The 24,352-nt window shown below is 52.4% G+C and overlaps 1 protein-coding gene and 2 non-coding genes across 3 annotated transcripts; all 3 read right to left on the bottom strand.

Moving 5' to 3' along the window:
* Positions 1-510: 510 nt before the first annotated feature.
* HSPA9 (heat shock protein family A (Hsp70) member 9) lies at positions 511-22,301 on the bottom strand. Its single transcript, XM_058849185.1, has 17 exons — positions 21,567-22,301; positions 20,347-20,405; positions 18,742-18,829; positions 18,483-18,664; positions 17,739-17,863; positions 15,963-16,036; positions 15,771-15,877; positions 14,856-15,018; positions 14,132-14,224; positions 12,348-12,557; positions 9,963-10,190; positions 9,089-9,193; positions 7,830-7,947; positions 5,533-5,627; positions 3,861-3,953; positions 2,073-2,213; positions 511-1,281 (listed from the first exon to the last, which is right to left on the bottom strand). Exons 1-17 carry the CDS (start codon positions 22,284-22,286, stop codon positions 1,222-1,224), a joined length of 2,661 nt encoding a protein of 886 aa, XP_058705168.1. The 5' UTR covers positions 22,287-22,301; the 3' UTR covers positions 511-1,221.
* LOC131584302 (small nucleolar RNA SNORD63) lies at positions 8,521-8,587 on the bottom strand. Its single transcript, XR_009278686.1, has one exon. It is a non-coding gene; the product is annotated as a small nucleolar RNA SNORD63 (small nucleolar RNA).
* LOC131584301 (small nucleolar RNA SNORD63) lies at positions 9,653-9,724 on the bottom strand. Its single transcript, XR_009278685.1, has one exon. It is a non-coding gene; the product is annotated as a small nucleolar RNA SNORD63 (small nucleolar RNA).
* Positions 22,302-24,352: the final 2,051 nt, after the last annotated feature.

Below are 24,352 nucleotides of genomic sequence, written 5' to 3'. Positions count from 1 at the left end.
GGTCACACTCTGGGCCACCTCTGTCCTCCCCCGTGCAAGCTGCCGAGCCCCAGAACAAAACCCATCCTTTCCTTCCTGCTAATACTTGAGCTGGCAGGACAAAGCAGCTGCAAACCCGGTTTTCATTCTAGTTGAAGAGACACAGAGTCTCCCAGAGATGGGGAAAAAGGAGGGAGACACAGCTACATTTATGCAGCTCCCTGGAAATGCTGGGCTGCTGGAAGCACAGAAGGCAAGTGCTGCTCAAGCCTGGAGCCTGTTTTGTAAGGCTGAGCCCAAAGCACAAAGTGCCTGAGGGTGAAGTCCCACTGCTACTGCAGGCATAGGACTGGGGGCACCCCGGGAGAGCAGCACTGACACTCAGAAGAGCCCAACCTTACACCAGAAAGCTCCTGTGCCTGTGAATGAAGCAGAAGTTCCACAAAGTTACAGCTGCCTGGCTCGCCCTCTGCAGCTGTCACAGGCAGTAAAGTGCTCCTATTCTCCATCAAAGGCCAGGAGACCGGGAACTCCACATTGGACACTTTTCTGCTTTTATTTTAAAAAAATCCAGAATGGATCCAGTAACAGTTTTATTATCAAGGAAATTGTTTTACCATAAGCAGAGAACAGACACAGGATGGAGCAGAAGGCTCAGACAAGCAAAGTATTGAACTTCCACACTGCCTCTTTTGTAAGAAATAATGTTACAGCTGAGTTTGAAGTAGCCCCTTTCCCTCAGAACAAAGGTACCAGCCTAGCTCAGGGCTAAATGGTCTCCAGCGAAGTCCCAGCCTTGCCCCTGCTGCTCACAGGCCTCCACCTACCCCCAGCTCCTCAGACCCACATGGAGGGGCCATGCAGGCCTTATTCTCCTCCCCCTTCCCAGACATTCCCATCTCCACCCTCCAATTTCATGACATGGTTTCCAAGCTTGGATCTCGGATTTACTACACCATTGTGTCAAGTATTAAATGATCAGCCAGTCCCCAGGTGCTCAGGGGAACACACCAGGGCCAAACTCCTAACTTTGTCTGGCATGAATTAACTTTCATCAAGTGACAATTTATCTAGCAGACACATCACTAAGTTTATACATTGAAGAATTTTATATATAGAATACTGCAAAAACACAGTAAGTCTGAATTCTGCCCCTTGCTGCTCAGGAAGGTCCCTTCTCTCCCAAGCATCAAGAAAATCAACCTCTTCATCATTCTCTCATCAAGGCAAGACAGAGTCTCCTTATTGCTTCTCTTCCTTCTGATCTCCTGGACTTCCAGAACCCTCTCGCTCCGAGGCCATCTGTGAACAAACGGGTTTATTACTCGTGGTAACAACAAACTGCTTCTCCTGGCCATTTTTCCCTGGCTGGCTGCTCAGGTCAGCTCCAGCCTGGAGAACCCTCCCTCAGGGCAACGAGCAATGTCCACTGAGAAGGGAAATCATCTCTGCCTGAGCTCTGAGAGGGAGGAAACAATCTTCCCATTATTCCCTTTCCCCAAGGACGGAATAGGCTGCCAGCGCAGCACTGAAGGTTTGGTTTGACATCAGGAAAGCAGCTGTCCCCAGTAAGGACAGCTCAGCACCAAGGTCACCTGGGCACCGTGCCACAGCCATGCTGGGACACCTTCCTGCACAGGCAAGCACAGCCTGGCCAGGTGCCAGTGGGTGGGAGGGCCTTCCCCTGGGAAGGAGGTGGAGAAGAAAATCCCAATGGCCTTTACTGTGGCTTCAGGCAGACTGAACAGGAATTGTGTTTTACAGTCATCATGGAGTAAGTTCAGAAGTTACTTTACTCCTTCAGGCACTCCATGCACTGAGGGGAAAGCCCTCTCCTTGCTCTTCTGGATGCTCCTTACTAAGAGCTTCCCCTCTTTCATGGAATGCTGTACAGTAATGGAACACCCAGCCTGGAAGCGTGGCCAGGATTTCAGGCCTTCAACTCTCCCTGACCTTCCACAGCTGCCCCCTTCAAGCCAGTGTCACTCAGGGGGAGCTGCAGAGGCCAGCATCACTTCCCACCCAAAAGTTTGGTGTCCTGACTCCCCCCTCCCCATCTGAGGGCTCTGAAAGGGAGTTGGCCATGCACCTACCTTCTTGTATGCCATCTCAAAGAGTTTCAGGGAAGCCTGCTGCAGGCTGGTTGCTGCCTGCCTGATGTTCTCTCCTGTTTCACTATCTTTACGAGCCAGAAGTTCTCTCATTTTAGCAATTTCTTCCTTTAATTTGTTGCACTGCAAAAAAGACACAAAGGTGAAACTGGTGAACTGTTAATCTCCATCCTGTCATTTCACCACCTTTGCTTTTTCACAGCAAAACCACCTTTTCGTGCCAGAAGCCATGAAGCTAAGCCTCAAAGTGAGTCTGCAGGGCCTAGGACTGTGCCCAGTTCCCAGTGGGCACCTGTCCACTTCACTAACAGTGTCCCAGTTGGCATTAATGGGGCCCTGTTTGCTGTCTGGGCAGAGGTGCCAAGGACAGAGCCCTGCAGGGCCTGACAGCTGGCCAAGGCCATGTTCTGAGCCTGGCACAGCTCACCTGGCACAGCCACGCCAGGGCAGCCACAGCAAGCTGGTCTCCATGGGTGTTTAAGGCCCTGCTGGGGAGCTGGCAAGCAGGGCTGCTCCTGCCCTGGTCAGTCCCTGGGCTGCCCATGGAGCAGCAGCTCGGAGCAAACCAACAGAGCAGGCCCAGAGCCATCTCAGTCCCTGCCCAGGCTGGCACTGCCTCCTCCCCTGCCCAGAGGGCTCCTGGGCACGGCACGGGGACAGCAGTGACGGCCACCATCAGCACAGGCTGTCCCACCTCCCCAGGGAAGTCACAGCAAACAGTCCCTGCAGGGAACGGATCTGGGGAGAGGAAACTCTCTCACATAGCTCCAAACAAAGAGCCAGCCAGTATCAGCCAGAATGCTGTGGGTGGGAAGGGACCTTAAAGATCACCTCATGCCACCCCCCTGCCATGGCCACTCAACCAAATTGCTCTAAGCCCTGTCCAACCTGGCCTGCCTTGGATACTTCCAGGGATCCAGGGGCAGCCACAGCTGCTCTGGGCACCCTGTGCCAGGGCTTCCCATCCTCACAGGGTTTAAAACCACTGCCCTTTGTCCTGTCCCTGTCTGCTGGCAGAGAAATAGCCTTTAACTGACCAGCGGCTGCTACCAACAAACTGCATTCCCTCAGACACCTCAGAGCCTCCAGGAGCCCTTTAATTCTGCCTCCCAGAATTGTTAAATTGGTATTTGGGCACACGCTTCTAAACTTGGCTTTTGAAATTCACAGTGCATTGCCTTAGGGTGGTGTGAAAAGCACTCTTGGATACTAAATATCCATTTAATTTCTAAGAGAGAAAAACTGGAGTTAGGTGGATGCTGATTACTATTTATTGCCCCCAGGTTCTTGGGCACTGTGCATGCACTGCCAGAGCACAGCAGCTCTGCCTCTGTCCCCGTGCTAACAAGGGCAGGCACTGTCCACCATCTCCAGCCTTGGAGCAAAGCCCCCTCTGGGGAGCCAGCCCTGGCACAGCCCTTATCACAGCACTGCAAGGCCACGCCAAGGCCACAGCTCTGTCACAAACCTCTCAGCAGCAGTCCCAGGCACTCACAGCCTCAGTGACACCCACCCTGCACTTTGCAAAGGGTTATCTGCCAGAACCCAACCCTGTTCCCCTAAAGATGTCTGTCCATCCTCCCCTCAGCCACACTCACCCCTCCCATTGAGGGCCACAGCCAGAGGTGCAGGGCTGTGCCACCTTCACCCAGCACGGAAACACGGCCAGAGCTGGAGCCACTGGCCAGATCCAGCTGAGAGTTCAGTGGGAATGTGAGCAATGTGAGGAATTTCATGTGCTGTAGCACTCCAGGATCAGGAGCCACCTACCTCATCTGCTGGCAGCTGATCCTTGAACTCTTCCATCTTGGACTCCGTGTCGTGGATGATGCCCTCAGCCATGTTCACGGCCTCCACACGTTCCTGGGGGAAAGAGCTTGTCAGGCCTGCTGCCCACACCACTGGTGACACAAGGGATAACATTTCATGCCCCAAACTGCCAAACTCCACTTAAGTTCCCACCCAGAGTCTTTCTTAATGGCACCAGGGCAAGAAGAAAGGCAAGCAAACCACTTCTAGGTGCACTGTGCCCTGAGAGGAGTCTGTGCCAGGCAGCCCTCAGGGTTTCACTCCTCTGAACCACATGTGACCAATGCACCACACGCTGGCACATGGGAAAGGACAGACACCTCAGGGACAGCATACTCTGCTCCTTGGGAAAGCAGCAGAGCTTTTAGAGAATATCCTGAAGTTTCTTCAGCAACGGGGCATTAGAGACAACTCAAATGCTGGGTGGTTTTAGTCGTGGTCCCTTATTACAAAAACTCCCATTTATGCATTCCTGATGCCTCATGGCAGTAAAAACAGGATCAGAAAAGCGTAATGAGGCAATTTTGAAAACTACAGCTAAAACTTACCTACAGTCAAGTGTTAGTTAAAATAACCTGATCACCTTGCTCTGTGAACTTGCTGAACAGGGGTGAGTCCCACTTCAGTATTAGTACAGAGAAGAACTTATCCAGCAATTTAAGATCCAAAGTAAGGCAGCAGGACAGTTCCCAGTGCAGCCTCTTCAGATGCCAGACCTCCCCCTATGCTTCAGGGCGATGATGAGGTTATTCAAACAGTGGGACTTTCAGAGCAAGGTCTTTGAAGGTTCTCTAGCTAACCTACAAATGCCCATCAGCCACTGCTTTGTGGCTTTAGAGGTTCTGAGGCCAGGCAGGGCTGGCTTCATGGGGATTTATTCCATGCCTTCTCCCCTTCAGCCCTCTTCTGATCCCTTCCCTGCTGGGGGCAACATTTACAGCACTGCCTGGACACCTGAGACAGGCTCCTGCAGACTGAAGGACACAATGCAGATCAATTCCTTGTGCCAGTTTCAGCAATCACTAAACATATGCTGGTGCCACATCCCAGAGTCAGCCTGTGCTGTGTCTGCTTAAAAATCAATGCTCTCTATTTAGTTGCATAATTCATCAGTACTACCCTCATTAAACCTATTAATTCCACCCATTAATCCTATGTGTAGCACAGGTTCAGTCAGTCCTCCACGGCAAGTGCCAGTCTTTCCTCAATGAGGCCAGTGAGGATTTCCATCACCTCCTCCTCCACCTGCACTGAGGCCAGCATGCTCACACGGACACAGCATTCCAGGTGCCAAACGCACAGCCAAGGGGGACAGTGGAGAGCAGCAATTACAAAACCCCTCACCAGAGCTGCAAAGCTGTCTGCCATGAGCAGCAGGCAGGTGAGTTTGCTCACTGCTGCCTCCACATCCCAGGAACTCCCCAGGGAGCAGTGAAGTGCAGTCACACAGGGCAAGGTATTCAACCCCAAGGCCCAAATGCCTCTGCAAACACCTTCCTGTAACCCTGGAGTGCCAACGTTAGGAAAGGAGCAGAGTCTTGGGTAAGAGCTCCCAGAGCAGAGCCCCAGGGGTGGGCAGAGCTCAGAGCAGAGTGCTGGAAGCAGCAGTTCCTCTGCTCCCTGACCCCGTTACCTTTCTCCGCCTGTCCTCCTCCGCGTATTTCTCTGCGTTCTTCACCATGTTCTCAATTTCATCTTTGCTGAGGCCGCCAGAGGACTGGATAACAACTGCAGCAGAGAAGAACATGAATAAAGGACCTGCTCTCACCTTTGAGGAGAGGACTGTTCCCCAGCCTGAACAGCAGCAGCCTCGCTCAGAGACTGCACCAAGGGAGGCCCCGTGGGCAGGACAAACATCGTGACTCTTTAAAGAGTCACTGATGCTGCTGGCAAGGCAAAAGCCTCATCTCCTGGATCTGCAACTCCCCAGCTCTGTCACACACTCCCTGCCTGCTGGTCTGCAAGACACTCTGGCCAGTCTTCAGTTAATCCTCCTGCAAAGTCAGAGTGCACCAAAGACCTCAAACCAAAGGAGTATCACAGATTAGAACCCCAATACTAAAAAAAATAAAAAAAATATCAAAACTAAAACCCCTCAAACAAACAAACAAACAAACCCTCCAGCAAAGCCCCAACCAACAAAAAATTCCAAAGCGAAGGAATGGTTTCACCAAAGACTCCTTTCCCTGTTGGAAAGCAGCCCAGGCTTGGTGACAGGGTAAGACAACATTTCCCACCCAGCTCCTCACATTGCCCTTAATAAAGAACTGGAGCATGATTCTATGGGCAGGCTCTTACACATCCCCTCCTTGGTCTTTTCCCTCTATTATTGTCAAAAAGCATAGTCTAGATTCAGGCTTTATACCTCAAAGCCCGTAAAAGTGCATGCTACAATCACAATTAAAAGGAACTTTTCTGTGGAGTATTTGTCAGTGAACCCTGAACAAAGACACACACACAGAGGTGTTCTTTAGATACAGATGTGGTGGGATAAGCAGTTTTTTAATTAGGACCACATCTACCTACAGGCAGGCAGTTAGAGGTAATTCTGATTGCCTGTCACCAGGAGCTTTTTACTCAGCAGAAGAAGGCTGCCACACATCCAAGATCTCCAAGGAAATCCAAGTAACAAGCAGGGTGCCAAACTGCTGCCAAAAAGCCAAGCAGTGTGATTAAAAGCAGCGTACACCCTCCAGTTGTGCATAGTAAATACTTCTGATAACTGAGCATTTCACTGCTCAAGGCTTCTCTCCAAGGAACAGCTGAAGGGCAGTATAGAGCCTTCCAGTTACAAGGAAAAAGAGAATTTTATTTTCCATCAGGGGAATCTGTAAAAGCTTCAAATTAATCTCCTGAACCCACCACAGAGCTTTAGAAACCGTCAACTGTGTCACTAATTACAGCACACGGGGCCCAACACTTCACTGCACCACAGAGCAGAATACACTGACAGCTTGAACTCCCTGAGCCTCCTGCCAGCTGGAGACACTTCCAGCCTAAGCAGAAGAAAATGAACAAGGTGGTCACAGGGAAAACCTGCTGCTTCAAAATATCCCAATCTCTAGACCTTTATAATGGAACAATTACAAACAAACAGAATCTTGGCACAGGGCTGGTCTGCTCAGCTGTACATGACACACCCTGGAGTCAGAGATCTTCCTCATCTGGTTCTCCATTAAAAGCTGGCACCTTCATGCAGCCAGGCTCACAGACTGCAATCCCTGTGTGCTCCCAAAGAACAGCACTCCCAGCAGCACAGCTCAAGACAACTCACATGGTGCTGCCTTCCCAAAGCCCAATTTCTGTCCCCACAGGGTAACACAGGACACATCTGACTGCCCCAAACACCTTGGTGACAGAGCACCAACACCAGTGAGCCCTGAATGAGCCAACCTGTGTGCCCAACACCTGGGCACTGGGACACAGCTGCAAGCAGCTGCACTCTGCTCAAGTGTTGCTGCAATTATTCCAGATAGCAACACCAAGGCAGGACTGTCACACAGGACAAAACGGCTTGGAATTTGGTGAAATCCTGCCAGTGAGGGCTGCCTTGACATTGGCATAGGCAGGGGCTTCATCTCCACTGGCAGCAGCCTCTACCAGCAGGTTACTGGAGAGGGCAGAGGCTGTGTGCTTACAGTAGCTTTAGTGCCCTACAACAAAAACCCACAGCTCAGCTCCCACTTATCCCTTTGCCCACTCTCCCTTTCAGGGGATAACAGGCTTAGATGACTTCAGCTGCATCTGTGCTGCCCTGGCAACAGGCTGAAGAGTAGGTGTGACCCAAGCAGTGGCCACATGCTCCATCCCCACTCCAGATAGTGGGATGCCCTCCAGGCAGCACTGGAGCACACTCCATTGCCCCTGGAGCCACTCAGTGTCACCCTCAGCACCCCCTGCTGCCCTCCCTGTCAGGCCCAGGGCACTCACTCTGCTGCTCCCGCCCGGTGCCCTTGTCCTTGGCTGACACGTGCACGATGCCGTTGGCGTCGATGTCGAAGGTGACCTCGATCTGGGGCACTCCCCGTGGTGCTGGAGGGATCCCGACCTGAGCAAGGACAAGGGTTGGCCATCAGCTCCCACAGGGACAGAGCTCAGAGGACCAGGGCTGGGCACATCACCCTGGGGATCTGATATTGAACGAACAGCTAACCAAACCTCAGATCAGAGTCCTCTAAGTACCTTTTGGCACCATGCTGTGCACTGGTATCTTGACAGGATCCAGGTTTCTGCCCTGGACAAGTGCACAGAAACCACAAGAGAGAACCCCCCGGTTTGGTTCCAAGGTGGTACAGGTTCTGCTTTATTGCTACTCAAGCCCCTCTTCCACAGCTGTGGCAGGATGCTCTGCTTCCTCAGTTCTGGACACAGATATCACTGGCCACCTCTGGGGAACCATTTTAAGACAGTGAGAGGCAGCTTCCTTCAAAAGGACAAAAGAAAGGCAAAGCCCTTCCTTTCAGCAGGGCTCTTCCTAGGAAGTTCACACTAACTTGAACAGTTTAACAGTGCCAAACTTGGCCAGCACTGACCAAACCCATTTTGCTCAGGGAGCTGGTTGGGCAGCCCCTCTCTGCTCCCAGCAATCCTGGAGCACATCTGTTCCCCAGGGTGCAGGGTGTGGGCTCAGTCCACAATGTCTCCACACAATTCTTCAGAATGACGTGTTGAGTTTAACATCATGGCACACACACTGCAATCCCAGTCACAAGCTAACACCCTGGGCACCTCGGCTCACACTGACTCCACTCCCAGGGTCTCACTAGGCTGCCATGGGCTCCCCTGGGGACCACAGGTATCCTGGAGCTGCTCCAGCTCCCATCTTTGCTACACCAGAGGAGAGGCCAGCATTCAGGTTATCTGCTGGTCCTGGTACTGCACAGGCTTTTTTATACCCAGAGCCCTTCCTGGTGGCCAGGCCCTGAAGCTGCAGTAGCCACAGTGCCACATGGGAGTGCTCAGAAACTTCGAGATCCATCTTCAATGCCAGGTGGTCCTCAGCCACAGAAAGGCTGTCCCAGGGCCAGGCTGTGCCCCTGGAGGCTGCTTCTGTACTACAAAGGGGTCAAATGTCCTCTGTAAGATGACTCCCCTTCAAAACTGCCTTCAGGGGGTAGCTGAAATGGAGAAGGCTCTGAATGTCTCCAAGAAGGTCAAGTCTAAGGTCAGGAATAGAGAAGCCAACGTACCAATGTGAACTGGCCAAGCAGCTTGTTGTCACTGGCCATCTCTCTCTCTCCCTGGCACACTTTGATCTCCACTTGTGTTTGCCCATCAGCAGCTGTAGAAAACACCTATGGAAAAGGAACAGGAAGTTACTGTATAGCTACTTAGAACACAAACATCTGCAGTTACAAGCTGACTGAACAAGGAACAAAAGGAAGCTACTTGGAAGGGAAAGATCATGAAATGCTTGCTGTTCCCACGTTCCTCTGACAAAACTCCAGGGTATCAAGGCTAGCAAGAGCCAAGCTCATTGTTGTCTTGTCCTGTATGCACCTAGGGACACAAAAACTGGCCATCCATGGCAGCAGCAGGTTCCAGGGCAGCCACCACACCCCAGAACATCTCCCCTGAAGCAGCAGGCTGCAGCCCACGTCCCAGGCAGCTCAGGCATTATCACAGAGCACACAGCAGCAGGCCCAGACAGCGCCAAGGGAAGGAAAGGATCACACCCAAGGCACCAGGACATGACAATGCAAAGATAACCCCTCCCGAGGCACTCAGGCAAGCCAGGGCTCTCCCACGGGCGTGGTGCTCAGTCCCAGAAGGGCTCCACACAATCTTTCTTCAGAATGACGTGTTGACAACTGACATCATGGCACACACACTGCAAGAACCCTCACCAGGACACAAACATCCTGGCAGATCTTGGCATCATTAACTCAACTGCCCTCCCCTCATGGGCACGCCAATAATCTTAAGGGCTGACATTAAACCTGATTTCTCCACTGCTTCTCTTGTCAGAAGAGGCAAAACCATCTACTGGGATGCTCTGGGTGGCCTTTCCTCACTTGTCTGAGAGCACCAGCACAGTCCCACCCATCCAGAGTCAGCTCTTACCTGGCTCTTCTTGGTGGGGATGGTGGTATTCCTGTTGATGAGCTTTGTGAAGACACCTCCCAGAGTCTCAATGCCCAGGGAGAGGGGAGTTACATCCAGCAGCAGCACATCTGTCACATCACCAGCCAACACCCCACCTTGGATGGCTGCTCCAATGGCCACAGCCTCGTCAGGATTGACCGCTTTGCTTGGAGCACGGCCAAACAGCTCCTGCACAGTCTGCTGCACCTGAGAGGAGACACAGCACAGCTCATCCGTGGGGGAACCACCACAGCCACAGCAGCTTGGCTCAGCTGTGTCCTTATGCTGCTGCCATGGAAGCCTGAGACAGAAGCCTTAGCTCTGTGCCTGCTCCCTCACTGCCCAGCCTCCTGCACAGCACTGAATGCCCTCATTCCAGCCCAGACAGCCCCCACCAGAGCCTTCCCACAGCCCAGCCACACTCCCAGGGGATCATCCCAGGCTTATCTGGGAGTCAAGGACCACTCCCTGGGAACCGTGCAAGCCAACACTGAGCAGGACACAGCTGCCAAGGACAGTACAGCTGTGGAGGAGCACAGGGAAGGTAAAAAAAAACCAGCAGCACAGTTCATGTGGTTTGTGTGCAGCAAAGGGAAAAAAAGAGGGAATTGTATAAAGAACAGTGTTTTTTAACTCTTTATTTGGTGGGCTGTTTCAGCAGAGGAGATGTGCTTTGTGCACTGTGAGCTCTGCCCATTCCCAAGGACTGTGCCTGTGATCCCAACAGATTTCCTGCTGGAGCATCGGGACAGGAATGCACTGAGGGTCTGCCCCAGAGCACAGCTCAGAACTGCCCTGCAAGGGAAGGCTGTGGGGCTGGGCCTCCTCTCGCAGTACAGGTGCTAGGCACAGCACAGGTGAGTGGGATGTGCCTGGAGAACCGCTGGAAGCAAACACCCAACTGTGCACTGCAGCCAGGAGACACCAGTCCAGAGTGCTCATTACAGAGGAGGACTCTGTGTGACAGCATGTAATTAAATGCAAGTCTTTCCCTCTGGAGGTGTATTTTACAGTACAAAACAATACTTGTAGCCACCCACGGTCAATCTCTCGGAGTACTGGCCATGGCAGAGCTCCAGAGAAGCCACATTCCCTCCTAGCAGGGGAAGAGAGCAGAACAAGGTACCCAAGAGAAGGTTTGGCTGTGTACAACACACTGGCACCAATTTCAGAGGCAGAGCTACAGGCATGCAGGAAAGCATTCTGTCAGCTCTGCATATGCTGGGGGTTATGAGGGGAAGAAGGAAAAATAAAGATCAGTATTTAAGTTCTGTCTTCAACCCCTAAAGGATACAATCTCTCAGGAAAAGGTTTTGTGTTTGTCATCACTTTCTACACAGATAATCACACCATTTTTCCTTTATCCAGCTGAACAACAAGGACTTTGGGAACATATAGCAGTTACTTCACTTGAGCTTTGGCCAGAGCAGGAGCTTCTGTTTATCTTGCTGTTCTGGCTCCTCTGCCTGGGTGACCTTCTGCTCACACCAGTATCACCTCCAGCTACCAGGCTCATTAATACAGGGAGGAAAAACCCTCCCACCAAACCCCAAATCAACCCCAAGCAGGACCATGCACACACCTACTATCCTAGAGGGGACCTGCAAATCATGAAGCAACAGTCCAAGCCTGAGAGATCCCTCTGGAGTGAGATTCTGGTGCTCTCTGCAGGAAAGGCCAGGCTGTATCTACCCTTGGAGGGAGCAGTGAACATCCCTGTTCAGCTCTGGGATGGAGAAGCAGCAGGCATGGCTGGAACAGGAGCAGTAAATCACCTGCAGACAGCACTTATCTGCACAATTGTGCATGTCAGCACAGCAGGCTTTAAAGCTACCTGCTGTGCTTATCTCCACAGATTGGAAGGGCCAGGCTTTAGATAAGGAGTGTCTGGAAGAGCCAGGTAAATGGGCCTGCCAACAGCAGCCTCCAACAGGTAGCTCTGATTACACAGAACCAGCAGGTACCAGAGGGGTTCTGCTCATGCAGGTTCTTCACAGCTGGAAGTGCTGGAAATCCCTTGGAAAGCACAGATTGCTGACAAGTGGCTGTCACTGAAATGCACCTTTACCACACTGAGCCCACAACAAGAGGCAATGCCCTGTCCCTCTCAGCAATGCTGCTCGTGTCCCATGCACACAATGGCAGCTGCAGCTGAGCTTTCATCTCCCAGCACGTGCCCCTTGACTCTGTACAGTGCAGCTCAGCCTCAGCCCCAGCTGAGCTAAGCAAACAGGAGAGGTTCTGGGCAGTGCTCCCATGGGATCCTCACAGAGTCTGCCCTGAAACTCTGGCTCCTCTAATCCCCCAAACAGCAAGCACAGGGCAACTGTGCCAGCCCTGCCTGAACAGGCCCTGAGCTCATACCTTTGGCATTCTGGTCATGCCACCGACCAGGATGACTTCCCCAATGTCACTCTTGCTGACTTCAGCATCCTGCATGGCTTTCTGGCAGGGGGCCACTGTCCTCTTGATCAGGTCAGCCACGATGCCCTCAAACTGCGCCCGGCTCAGCTTCATGTTCAAGTGCTTTGGTCCAGAGGCGTCCATGGTCAGGTAGGGCAGGTTGATGTCAGTCTGTGGCACAGAAACAGGTTCAGGGAAAACCAGGAACGGGCTTTACATCACCTTACAAGTTCTGCTTGGCCTGTAATGGGGCATTTGTGTGGCTGTTACCCTCCAGCCCCATTTTAAGTGGCAGTAGGCACTTTTATGTTTGACATTTCAGAAAGAGGACAATTATTTTGTTCCACATCTCATGGTTACAACTGTTAAACCCCAATTTTAATATTGTTACTTCAAGGTCTTTCACTGTTGAGCAAAACAATTTGTCACAGCCAGGAGGTAAGAGCAGAAACACTGGAAGTGACAACCTTAATGCTGTTCCTTCAGCACAACCCAGAAGCCCATCTGCAGAGCTCCAAAGATTCTGCCACCTGACTCACATTCCACACCAGGTAAACTCCTTGAAGGTTTTTCCTTCTCTCCTGGCCGTTCTCTAAATGCCAACAGCTCATGTTCAACAGCCACTCTGCTGCCATTTAACACAAAGTGAATTAGAGCAAGGAACCGTAATCCCCACTTGCTTATGGCTGTTTGTCACATGCTGGATTTTTAAAGCAAATCTTATACTGAAATCATCTGATTCAAGTGCTGAGTCATGTTGACATCAAAAGACATTACAATCCAAAGCAATTAAAGCATTAGTGCTTTAAGCTCTGGAGATTAAGTTTACACAAGAATGCTGCTGACCAGAGGTGTGCACTCACTTTATACACAGCATGGTCAAAAGTATTGGGGGAAAACAGGACCAAAAGCAAGTTGAAGTGAAGTTTTCACTTCACTGCTCAAGAGTTAAGGAATTCATCTTTCCTGGTATGAGCAGACTGCATTTGCCAGCTCTTGAGCTCATAAAACAGAGTCTGCTATGTCTCTGGCAGAACTGTGCAGCCATTGTGACTGCCCTCAGCTCCTTGCTATGAGCGCCCCACTGGCCAGCAAAAAGACCACCATCAAATAAAATTAAAGATGCTTATTCAGAACCTGGAACTTGGCAGAGTCCCCATTTCAATTACAATATAATTGACCTTAATTTTACTTAGCCAGGACTATTACACTCCCAACTTGCTGCTTTTCCAGTTCCTTATTCAGTAATGAATAAAAGACACGCTTGACTGCATTAATATACAAAGCTGATGGAAAAAAGGAGGGAGGGTGGCTGCTGCCCATTGTCCAGACAACTCATCTATAGGCAAATAAGTCAAGATTCTGTATAGGAATTACTACACAAATTAGCTGCTTCAGTGGAATGAGTAGCACCAAGGTTTTGGAACTGCTTGTACAGAGCTGCAAGTGCTTCCAGTAACCCAGCAGCACTGGCTGAATTCCCTGATGCCCATCACACTTCTGAAGTACAGAACAGGTTGGCAACAAGGTCACATTTCCTGCAAGATCAGATGATGTGGTGCCAGAAAAAGGGCAAAACTCAGCACCCAACAACTCAGCTTCCAGCAGCTCCCGGTGCTCTGAAGCCCAACCTGCTGAATGCCAGTTACACAGAAGATACATGTCAGAGAGCTTTGTAAACAAACCCAGTGCAGCACTCAGTGTCTCTCAGTGTTGTAGTGGATGCTCTGGAGCCAGGCACGTACCTGCACAGATGATGAAAGCTCACACTTGGCTTTCTCTGATGCTTCTCTCACCCTCTGAAGGGCCATGTTGTCTTTAGTCAGATCAACTCCCGTCTGTGTAACAAAAACAGGGTTAATAGACTCTCTGTGCCTGCTCAGGAGTCACTTCCCTGCAGGTCACCTTCTCAGAGCTCTTGACTGAGCAGCTCTTCCTAGAGCAGACAGCCATGTGCACTGTGCTGCTCTCTCCCTGCTCCAGGTGTAGTCAGCACTCCAACCTGCCAGCCCTCTCTGCTCTGCAAGCGGCCATTCAGTGAGGTACACACTGAAGCTCTGAAAGGCTGCTGCAGCACAAAGTGAGAAGACAGGACTGAACTAGCAAAGGAGTTGGAATTACATTGCAGGTTCCTCCCAGCAACTCTTGGTTGCATCTGTCCTGTCACTTCAACTGCACCACAGATGTTTACTTTGAAACATAAGCAGACTGTGTGCAGGACAGTCCTGCTATACCAGAAAGAAGAAAAGGCAGAAGTTCTGCTATTGTGTGTCTTCCAGGAAAGGAATATTCCACTTCAAAAAAACAAGTGTAAGAAGTAGAAGCTGGCTAAAGAGTGCCTAATCCTCTTAAATTCCAGACATAGGTGACAAATCAAGTGCTAAGAATTGAAGAGAATTCTCATTCTTCTACGGAAGTGAGGCTGAAAAGCAGTGTAACACAGGACTGTGCTCTGGAGAGACACCTTACCTCCCTCTTGAACTCTTTCACAATATACTGTAGCAAAGCCTGGTCAAAATCTTCTCCACCCAAGAATGTGTCACCGTTGGTGGACTTCACCTCAAAGACTCCCTTCTGGATTTCCAACACAGAGATATCAAAAGTGCCACCGCCCAGGTCATAGACTGCGATGCTGCAGGGAGAGAGGCAGTACAAAGGTGAGACTCCCCATGCTCAAGAGATGATGTGCAGAGCCCACACAGCTGCCCACGCAAGTTCAAAGCCTCTCTAGAGACAGCAGTGAACAATCTCAAAGTGTCCATACCCCCTGAACACTCAGAGTCCATGTGGGACTGGAAGATGTGCTGCACCAAGCCTGATCTTGTCCATTTTTTCAGAGAGGGCAGCTCCTGCCTCTCCAAAACCAGGCACTCCCACATCCAATGACAAGAGCAGGGACACCTGAACTATTATGAAAATGCTTTTTTTATCAAAATGTGAGGCTTTCCCAGCATTATCAGTACCTCAGAAATACAGAATGTGTAACAAAAGCCTGCACTTCTGTAACCACCCCTGACAGTGACAGAGGGCTGAATGCAGGCAGGGGAGCTGCAAGGGCAGCTGCAAGGGCAGCTGGCACAGCTCAGCAGCACCTCTGGTGACAGCCTGTCACCCAGCTGTCCTCAGCCACACCCACCCCTGCCACCGGTGGGTAAGGTACCCAAAATGACACTCAGCTTGGATGATTAAGTTGTAGCTGCAAGTTCTGAACTCTCTCTCATTAGCAAGGCTGGCTGGCACAGAACAGAGGTGACATTACAGAGATCTCACAGCTCTAAGTCCACCCTGGCAGAACTCCAAGCAGTGCTCTAAAAGTCAGCAAGCAGAGGAGGCAAACCCCAGCAGGTTTGTTTCAGAGGGCTGGTGCTATGCACACGCACTTACACTTTGTCTTCAGACTTGTCCAGCCCATAGGCAAGTGCAGCTGCTGTGGGTTCATTAATCACCCTCAGGACATTCAAGCCAGCAATCTGCCCAGCATCTTTGGTAGCCTGAGGAGGAAAGGGGAGAGTGCTGACTGCTGAGATGAACTGGATGTGATTTATGAGCCCTAAAATCTCCCAGCTTGATGAGTACCTGTCTCTGAGAATCATTGAAGTAAGCAGGGACTGTGATCACGGCGTTCTTTGCTGCGTGTCCCAGGTAATTTTCTGGAAGAAAAAGGACACAAACCAGAAATTATCCTTGTAAGAACACCAAGTTATCCTTCACAGAATCAGAAAATGGGTGGGAGGCTCATCTCATCCCCTGCCATGCCAGGGACACCTCCCACTGTCCCAGGCTGCTCCAAGCCCTGTCCAGCCTGGCCTTGGGCACTGCCAGGGATCCAGGGACAGCCACAGCTGCTCTGGGCACCCTGTGCCAGGGCCTGCCCACTCTCCCAGGAAGAATTTCCTTCTACTGTCTAACCTAAACCCACTCTCTCTGTTTAAATCTAGCCCCCCAACCCACCACTACATGTTTTTGTAAATAGTCTCTCTTCATTAATACCTAACTTGAAATTATTTCTCTCAACTAACAGGAGACAGGCTTGCTATTTGCTGGGAAGATGTAGAAGGAGCTGTACAGAATTCCAGTCCTTCCACAAAACACAGAATAGTTTGTAGACTTCTGGCAGCACAGCAGTGCACCTCTGCAATTCCATCAGTAACTAGATGCCACTTTAATGAATTTATCTGAGAGTTTGTCTTTTTAGAGTGTGAGGCTGAAGCTGTACTCCATTTTTCTACATGTGAGGCACTTAAAAGTTACCAACTTTTATCCCATTTATAGAATCTGCTGTTGCTAACACTTAGTACGAACTATGTACATGTCCCAACTTTGTAAGTGTTTAAGACAGCAGATGTCAGAAAAATATATATTACACCTTATTTTAAGGTAAAAAGAGAAGTCATCAAATGCACATTGAGACCTGCTAAAAAATACCGATGTGCTCAATGCAATGAGGATGCACAGACAGGACTCACGGCTCTGCAGCAGCCCTGCACAGAGCTTACACACTGCACTGCTCTCTGCTGCCTGCAGAGCCACAGCTGAAACCATGCAGCACCCAGGCCAAAATCCAACACCCCCCCAGGAAGGAGATCCCTGCTGAAGGCAGAGGAACCTCACCCTCAAATCATCTGTCATCTCTAAATGCTCACACACCACATACTTGTATTGTACTGCTGGGTGGAGCTTTAGCAAGTGCCCAGGACCTAATACAGAAAATACAACCACCTCTGGATGAAGCTTTAGTCCTGCCCTCCTCACACTCACTGGACACACTGTTTAACAAGTGAGGGTGCAGAAGGCACTACTGACTGTTCCCTCTCTGTACTACACTCAGTTTCCCCAGAAACCACTTTAGGAATTGAGAAAGAGAAGAACATTTCTCCAGGCCAATGGGTATTTTCCCCAGTGAAGATTTCAAGTCACCACTGGCTAACTGGCGATCAGGGCCCAAGAACTGGGTCCCCTGAACACTCCCTCTCTCCCTGTGTGCAGCTGAGTAGGAACAAAGCCACTCCAAGCCTGGCTGCCCCAGCTCATGCTCAGCAGCAGCCAGGGAGACACAAAGACTGCAGCTTCCAAGGAAATGGAGCTCCCCCTTCTGAGTGAGTGTGAATTCAATTAAAATCAGAATCAATCAGCAACCGACTCTGGTATGAGTATCTTTGAAGTAAAGCACTGATATTTTGCCAAAGATCCAGGACTGAGGCAGGCACTGATCTTCCTTGAGGCCTCCTAGCCTGCTCCCTTCCCCCATCCACAGCCCTGCCCTGCGAGGGTCTGGCACCCAGGAAGTGCCGATCTGGCTGCATCACTTCCATGTACCAAGCACAGAGGCAGCAAAGAGCAAGCTGTACCCACCTGCAGTCTCCTTCATCTTCATGAGGACAAAGGCACCGATCTGGCTGGGAGAATAGAGCTTCCCGTGAGCCTCCACCCAGGCATCTCCATTGGAGGCACGGACAATCTTAAACGGGACGTTCTTACTGAAAACCACCAGAATTCACACTTAGTTTCTGCAGCAGCATAAACCCCTGACCATCAGTGTCAGGAGATAAACATGTGCAGTTCTAAACAAAGAACAATGAAATGGCCAGCAACAGCCCCAGATCGAGTCCCAGAAGTACCAATTACAGATTGTCACTGCCAGCACTTGCACAGTACAAATAATGCACACATACCAACTTTATAAGTGCTTGAGACAAGTCAGAAAAATATGTATTACACCCTATTTAAGGTCTCAAAAAAAGATAATTAAGTCATCATATGCACAGACAGGACTCATGCCTATGCACCAGCCCTGCAGAGAGCTTACACACTGCATTGTTCTCTGCTGCTTTAATCAGACACCTCATTTCATCACAGGCCTGAGGTATGATCACACAGCTTTGATTGTGAACACCCTCAAGAATTAGAAAAGTCTGCCCTGCAAGCATCAGCAAGCCTTTTTTCTTCTTCTCTGAAAGCCTTAATATGATGAGCAGTGAATACAACTAAACACAGCGTGGCCACTTCCCGCAGGGCAGCGTTTTGAAGCAGAGCAGGTGGTGCTACCCTCAGTGTTTGCTGCCCTGGTGCTGGCAGTGGCACTGGCCCCTGACTCACATGTCCTTCTTCACTTCAGAGTCGTCGAAGCGGCGGCCGATGAGGCGCTTGGTGGCATAGAAGGTGTTGTGGGGGTTGGTGACAGCCTGGCGCTTGGCTGGCATCCCCACCAGGCGCTCACCCTCGGCCGTGAACGCCACCACGGATGGCGTGGTGCGGGCTCCCTCCGAGTTCTCCAGCACCTGGGGACAAGGGGAAGCGTGACAGCCACACCCTCACCTCGGGGACACCCCACAGGTAACGCTCCCGTGTTACTCACCTTTGCCTGTTTCCCTTCCATGACGGCCACGCAGGAGTTGGTGGTACCCAGGTCAATCCCAATAACGGCACCTTTGATCGCTTCGGAGCTGGAGAGCACATCAGGGGAAAGTAAAATTACCACTGAGGGAAAATAACTACATAGCAAAAGAATGTTCAGTCCCAAAGACAGGACCAAGCGATTTTCCACTCAATGTTGAAGCAAATCCAGGCTGTATCCTGACCTAAGGTGTTCTCTGACTCTTACACTGCAATTAAACCTTGTGCCTTTGTTCTGAACCAGATCACTTACAGGTAAACCCTTACTTATTAAAACAAGCATATAAAATATTATTCTTTCCCAGAATATCTTCACTACCTATATCTGTATCTCCTCAACAACCCTTAAGAGCTTGGTTTCAAGAAAGTCACAACTTACTCTGTCCCTACAGACAGGAGCTGTTTTGGGTTAGTTTTGATCACAGAATCCCAGACTGGTTTGGGTTGGAGGGACCTTAAAGCTCATCCAGTGCCACCCCTGCCATGGGCAGGGACACCTTCCACTGTCCCAGGGTGCTCCAAGCCCTGTTCAGCCTGGCCTTTGGCACTGCCAGGGATCCAGGGGAAGCCTCAGCTAGGCAGCCCTGGTGCTCAAATTTGTTTGAAAACATTCATCTGAATAAATTGTATTTGTTTATTTATTATTGCTTAGCATGGGGAGAAGAATCCACAGCAATAAATCACTTGGGCCATGCAGAGCACTCTGGGCTGGAGTCAAAGCAAAGCACCTTTCTGATCCTCAGGAGTAACAGGTAAATTTAATCCTGAAAAACGAGAGTGGTTCTCACACAAGACAAATCCGAAGCCCCCTCCTCTCTCTGGGAAGGGTGCATTATTCCCTCTGAGGCTCAGAGAACCCCTGAACCACAGCTTTGCTTACAAAGGCATGTTCTGGGATAGAGAAGGCATTCTGAGCAGAGCAGGACCATGTTTATTTCCAGGAATGTCACCCTCTCTGTGCCCAAGCTGCCAGGGGCTCCAATTCCAGTTCCAGTAACAGAGCAGTGAGCTTGGAACATTAAGCTGTACCCAGTCAGACCCAGCTTTCCCAACACAAACAGATTTCCCAGTCCATGGCCTGAATCACCATCAGCCATAAATATCTGAGTAAGTCACACAACCAACTGCTCCCTTCTCCCATTATCCTGCAACAGGGAAAAGGAGTGATTCAAATGCATGTTTGAAATTAACTTGATCTGCAGGGGAACAGATCCAGGCATCACCCATTTCCCGGCAGTGTAAAACAATTTGCTCCAACAGGGTTTTTGTTTTGGTTTTTGTTTTACTTTTTGTTTGGTTGATTTTAATCAAACAAATCTCAGCAATCCACGTTTTGTGGGCACTGCTGGTGGGGGAGCAGCAGGGAACATCAATTCTCAAAGCTTCCCTGGAGAGAAACAAGAAATAAAGAAACAGCCTTGGAGAAGTTATGGGCACAGGTTCTAGTTTTATTCTGCTGGTTTGGCTCTGTTACCCAATCCCTGGCTCCAATAATCAGCTCTGGTATCAGCAAGAGGGTAAATATAAACACCAACAGCCAAACACCACCACCCCAAGGAACACTTACGCATATTTCCTGCTGGATGCTGCTCTGAGAACGTTTTGGCTGAGGCCATTCCAAAACGTCTGTAAAACAGAGACATTCTAATGAGGATTTAGTTTAAAACATCAAGACGTCTTCAAACCAAGGCTTTCAGAGGCAGACAATGTCTGAAGCAACACTGTCCTACTAAGAGTATGCTCTTTATGCAAAAGAACAAAAAATTTGAGCAAGACTCAGACTCACATAAACAGCCTCCTGAATTATTGCACTAATTAATCTCCCATAAAGCTAATTTCTATGACCAGAACTGAGCTATTTCCCTCATACAGAATAATCTGTGGCAAAAGACATCTCAGTAGGCCAACCCTGAACCTTCAGTCCACGAATAGCAGTAGATAAACATTAACACCATTTCTCAGAGCTTTGTGCCTGGTCAGCAACAAATGCCCCACAGCATCCCTTGAGGAACCTGCAGCTTCGATTCTGCTGCACAACTCCAGCTTCACCCCTCTGCACGTGCAAAGCAGCATCCCGGAGCGCTCGGGAAGCATCATCTTTCCTTCTGAGTAAGAACTAACTTCTAACAAGAGATCTTCATGCCGACGGCACCGACCCGTGACTCTTTTGCTGGTATTTGAAGACGTAAGGCCCAGGCCCAGCGCACAGAGCCAGCAGGGCCAGCACAGTGCGGGGGATTTCCGGTCCCCGCCTGTCCCTAAATCGCCGCCGCGTGCCCTCCCCAGCCCGATCCCCGCTGCCACCATCGTACGGACGCTGAGGAACCGAGCGGCCTTCCCACAAACCTCCTTAGCAGCAAACAGACTCAAACACGCACAGCAGGCTCCTCTACAACCTCCAGGCCCGCATTCCCATGCACCCTCATAAGCCTTCTCTAAATAAAATCTGAGCACTGAGGAGCCGCGGCCTGGGCCCGGACTCGCCCGCGGGCAGCGCCCTTTGCCGCTGGCACAGCCCGCGGTGTCCCCCCCGTGTCTGTGGCAAACGCTCAGGGCCCCGCGGACCCTCACTGTCCCCGCGGCACTGCGCTGTCCCGCGCTGTCCTCCGGCCCCTCGCTGTGCCCCGGCTCCTCGCTGGCCCGCGGCCCTGCGTTGACCCCCGGCCCCTCGCTGTCCCCTCGCTGTTCCCCGGCTCCTCGCTGGCCCGCGGCCCTGCGTTGACCCCCGGCCCCTCGCTGTCCCCCGGCCCCTCGCAGTCCCCCCGCCGTCCCCCTCAGAGCTCTGACCTGCGCGGGGCGCGCGGGCGGCGCGGGCGCGGCGCGCGGCAGCAGCAGGGGCAGGCGGCTCGCGCTCAGCATGGCGGCGGTCGGGGCGCGCGGGGCCGCGGCTCTTCTGGAAACCTCCACCCACGTGGGCCGCGGGGGGGCCGAGCCGCGCCGCAGGACCCCCGCAGAGGGCTGCCCGCAATAATGCCTGATCGCGCCGCTCGCTTTCGGCGAGACGGCCGAACTCGGGCGACGGCGGCGCAACTGCACGCCGGCTTCCCGACACCGGCACAGAGCTCGCTGTCCCGGCTGACTCACGCCGGGGCAGGACACGGGCAGCCAAGCGACGCGGCGGACACCGGCGCAGTGAGAACACTCCGGGTCCTGCGGCGGCCGCGCACTCAAGGTCGGACAGGATAAAGCGCAGGGCGATTGCAGCGGCCTTGCGTCAGGCCGAGAGCTGCGCACGCGCAGGTCCAGGGGGCGCCGCCGCCCCAATGACGCGCATGCGCGGCGGGAGCTCGCCCTGTCCGGCCGGGGCTCGCACTGAAACCGGCAGCGCAGAGCTCCGGTCCCAAAGCCCTGCAAACCACTCCTACCGCTCCCAGCAGCAGTAATAAAGGGCTGTGGGACCAGGTGCACCTGGAAAAACGCCTCTGAGGGTTGAAACTGATACTTACTCAGGCCCAGAAGAGAAACGGGACCTGAAATCAAACCAAGGAGTTCAGAATTCCACAGCATTCCCAACCTGAACCCAAACCCAGCACTGAGTCAGTGCCTGGGAAGAAAGGATCCCTCTCCCAGTCAAATACAGAACAGAAGGAACACTCAGACAGCTCTAAGAGAGAATGCTTTATTTAACATCTATCCTAACTTATATATATCCTAACATATCCTAACCTATCTTTACTTATTTCTATCTATCCCAGAAGGGTTCTTCTATGACTGTGTACGCCCTACTGGGGTCCGGGGGCCGTCTCGGCCGAGCCTCCTGGAGACCCCACAACCTCCATGGTCTCCTGGGGACCGTCTGCCACCTGGCTCGGGCACGGCGTCCTGGGAGCCCTGGGGCGGCCACTGGTAGCTGCAGGTCACTTGTGGCCCTACCAGCTGCTCCTGGGAACGCTTCCCTGGCTCCAGCTGGCCTCCTGGGTTTGCTTCCTGGCTTTTCCTGGCCATCTCAATGCTCTGGGACGCATCAGGGCTGTCGATGTCCACGGCAGGTTGCTGATCTCGAGAGAAGCAGGGAGAGCTGCGCAGGACTCCCTCAGCGTCCACCAGCCTGAAGGGCTTCCTTAGAGGACAGGAGGGATTGAGACTTCCGGGAATGATGCCCTGGCAGGGAAGCAGGAACTCGGAGTGAAGCACGGGTCCCAGCAGATAGCGATTCTTGAAGGGCTGGGGTCTCTCCTGAGAAGTGGACTCTCCGGGAGGCTGCTCTGAGGAACACAGCGTCCCAGCACTGGCGAGATCCTCAGAGGGAGGGAGGCGGTCAGCAGCAGCAGGGAAGATCTGGCAGGCTTGGAGGTCCTTGGAGGCAGTAGACGCTGCTGGAACGTCGCATCTCTGACGGCCTGAGCTTTTCGGAGGCGTGGTCAGTCTCCGACGGAATCTCCTGAGACGGCTGGAGGCCGCCCCAGGAATGGCCATTCTGGGTGGGAGCAGCCCCTTGGAGGGACGGAGGCGCCGGCAGCAGCGGGTCGGGGCACAGCAGGACAGGTGGCCGCGCTTGTCCAGCCGCTTCAGCTGTGCCCACAGCGCCCGCCACAGCTGGCAACGCAGCCGCGCCGATGTCCCACGCAGAGGCCGGAGCAGCGGCAGCAGCCCCTGCAGCCGCTTGGCCATGCTCACGCAGGGCCTGCAGCCGCAGGGTTCCCTCGGGGAAGCAGCCGGAGCATCCGGACGCTTCCCAGGGATCGCACCAGGCCTGGAGGCCCTGGCAGCCACAGGGGCTCCCGGGCGCCTCGGCGGGCCCCTGGCCCGCAGCCCGGGGCGCTGGCGCAGCTTCCGAGGGCCGGTGCGCTGCCGCCGCGCTGCCCAGGGCCCGATGGCCCAGCAGACAGCCAGGATGGCCGGCAGCAGGGCAAGTGCAGCCAGCAGGACACTGACGTCGCTCATCGCTCCGGCATGTGCCATCGCAACTGCACTGGTGCCTGTGGGGGCCCCCCGGCTTTTATAGGGGTAGCCCAGGGACGTCACAATGCTGGGGCCACCGCACCCGGAGACATCACGACGATGAGATCACGTCCTTTGTGCCGTCACAGCCTGACCCAGGGGCAGCAGGCCCGGCTCAGCCCTAAGGGTGCTCATGGCCCAAAAAGGCCCGGAAGTGAAAATGGGAGCCTAGCCCATGGAACTGAAGGCTTCCCAGGAGCAAGAGACAAATCAGGAAGAGCCTTGGTGCCACCAGTGCCCAGCCCATGGCTCCCCAGATGCTGTGGCAGTGCCAGCTGGGAACAGTCTCTGCTCTGTGCCTGAGGAGATCCTGCAGACACAAAGTGACCTGGAGTTCCCCATGTCCGGGGAGCTCTCCTGACCTGGCTGCCAGCTCCAGCTCCTTATCCTATCACCACAATTCCTGATGCAAAATTGCCTCTTCAGCCCTTCAGCCCATTGGAGCTGCTTTCAGACTCTGCAAGGCACTAGGAGGTCTCCCCACAACCTTCTTCAGGCTGAGCAGATCCAACTGTCTCAGCCTGTGTCCACAGCAGAACTGCTTCCCTTAGCAAGCTGGTGGCTTCCTCTGGACTTGCTCCAGCAGTTCCATGTGCTGATGTTGGGCACAGCAGAACTCCAATCCCTGCTCC

Source organism: Poecile atricapillus, chromosome 13 (assembly GCF_030490865.1).
Source record: "Poecile atricapillus isolate bPoeAtr1 chromosome 13, bPoeAtr1.hap1, whole genome shotgun sequence".
Lineage (NCBI taxonomy): Eukaryota > Metazoa > Chordata > Aves > Passeriformes > Paridae > Poecile > Poecile atricapillus.
This window is presented reverse-complemented; position numbering and strand designations above follow the sequence as displayed.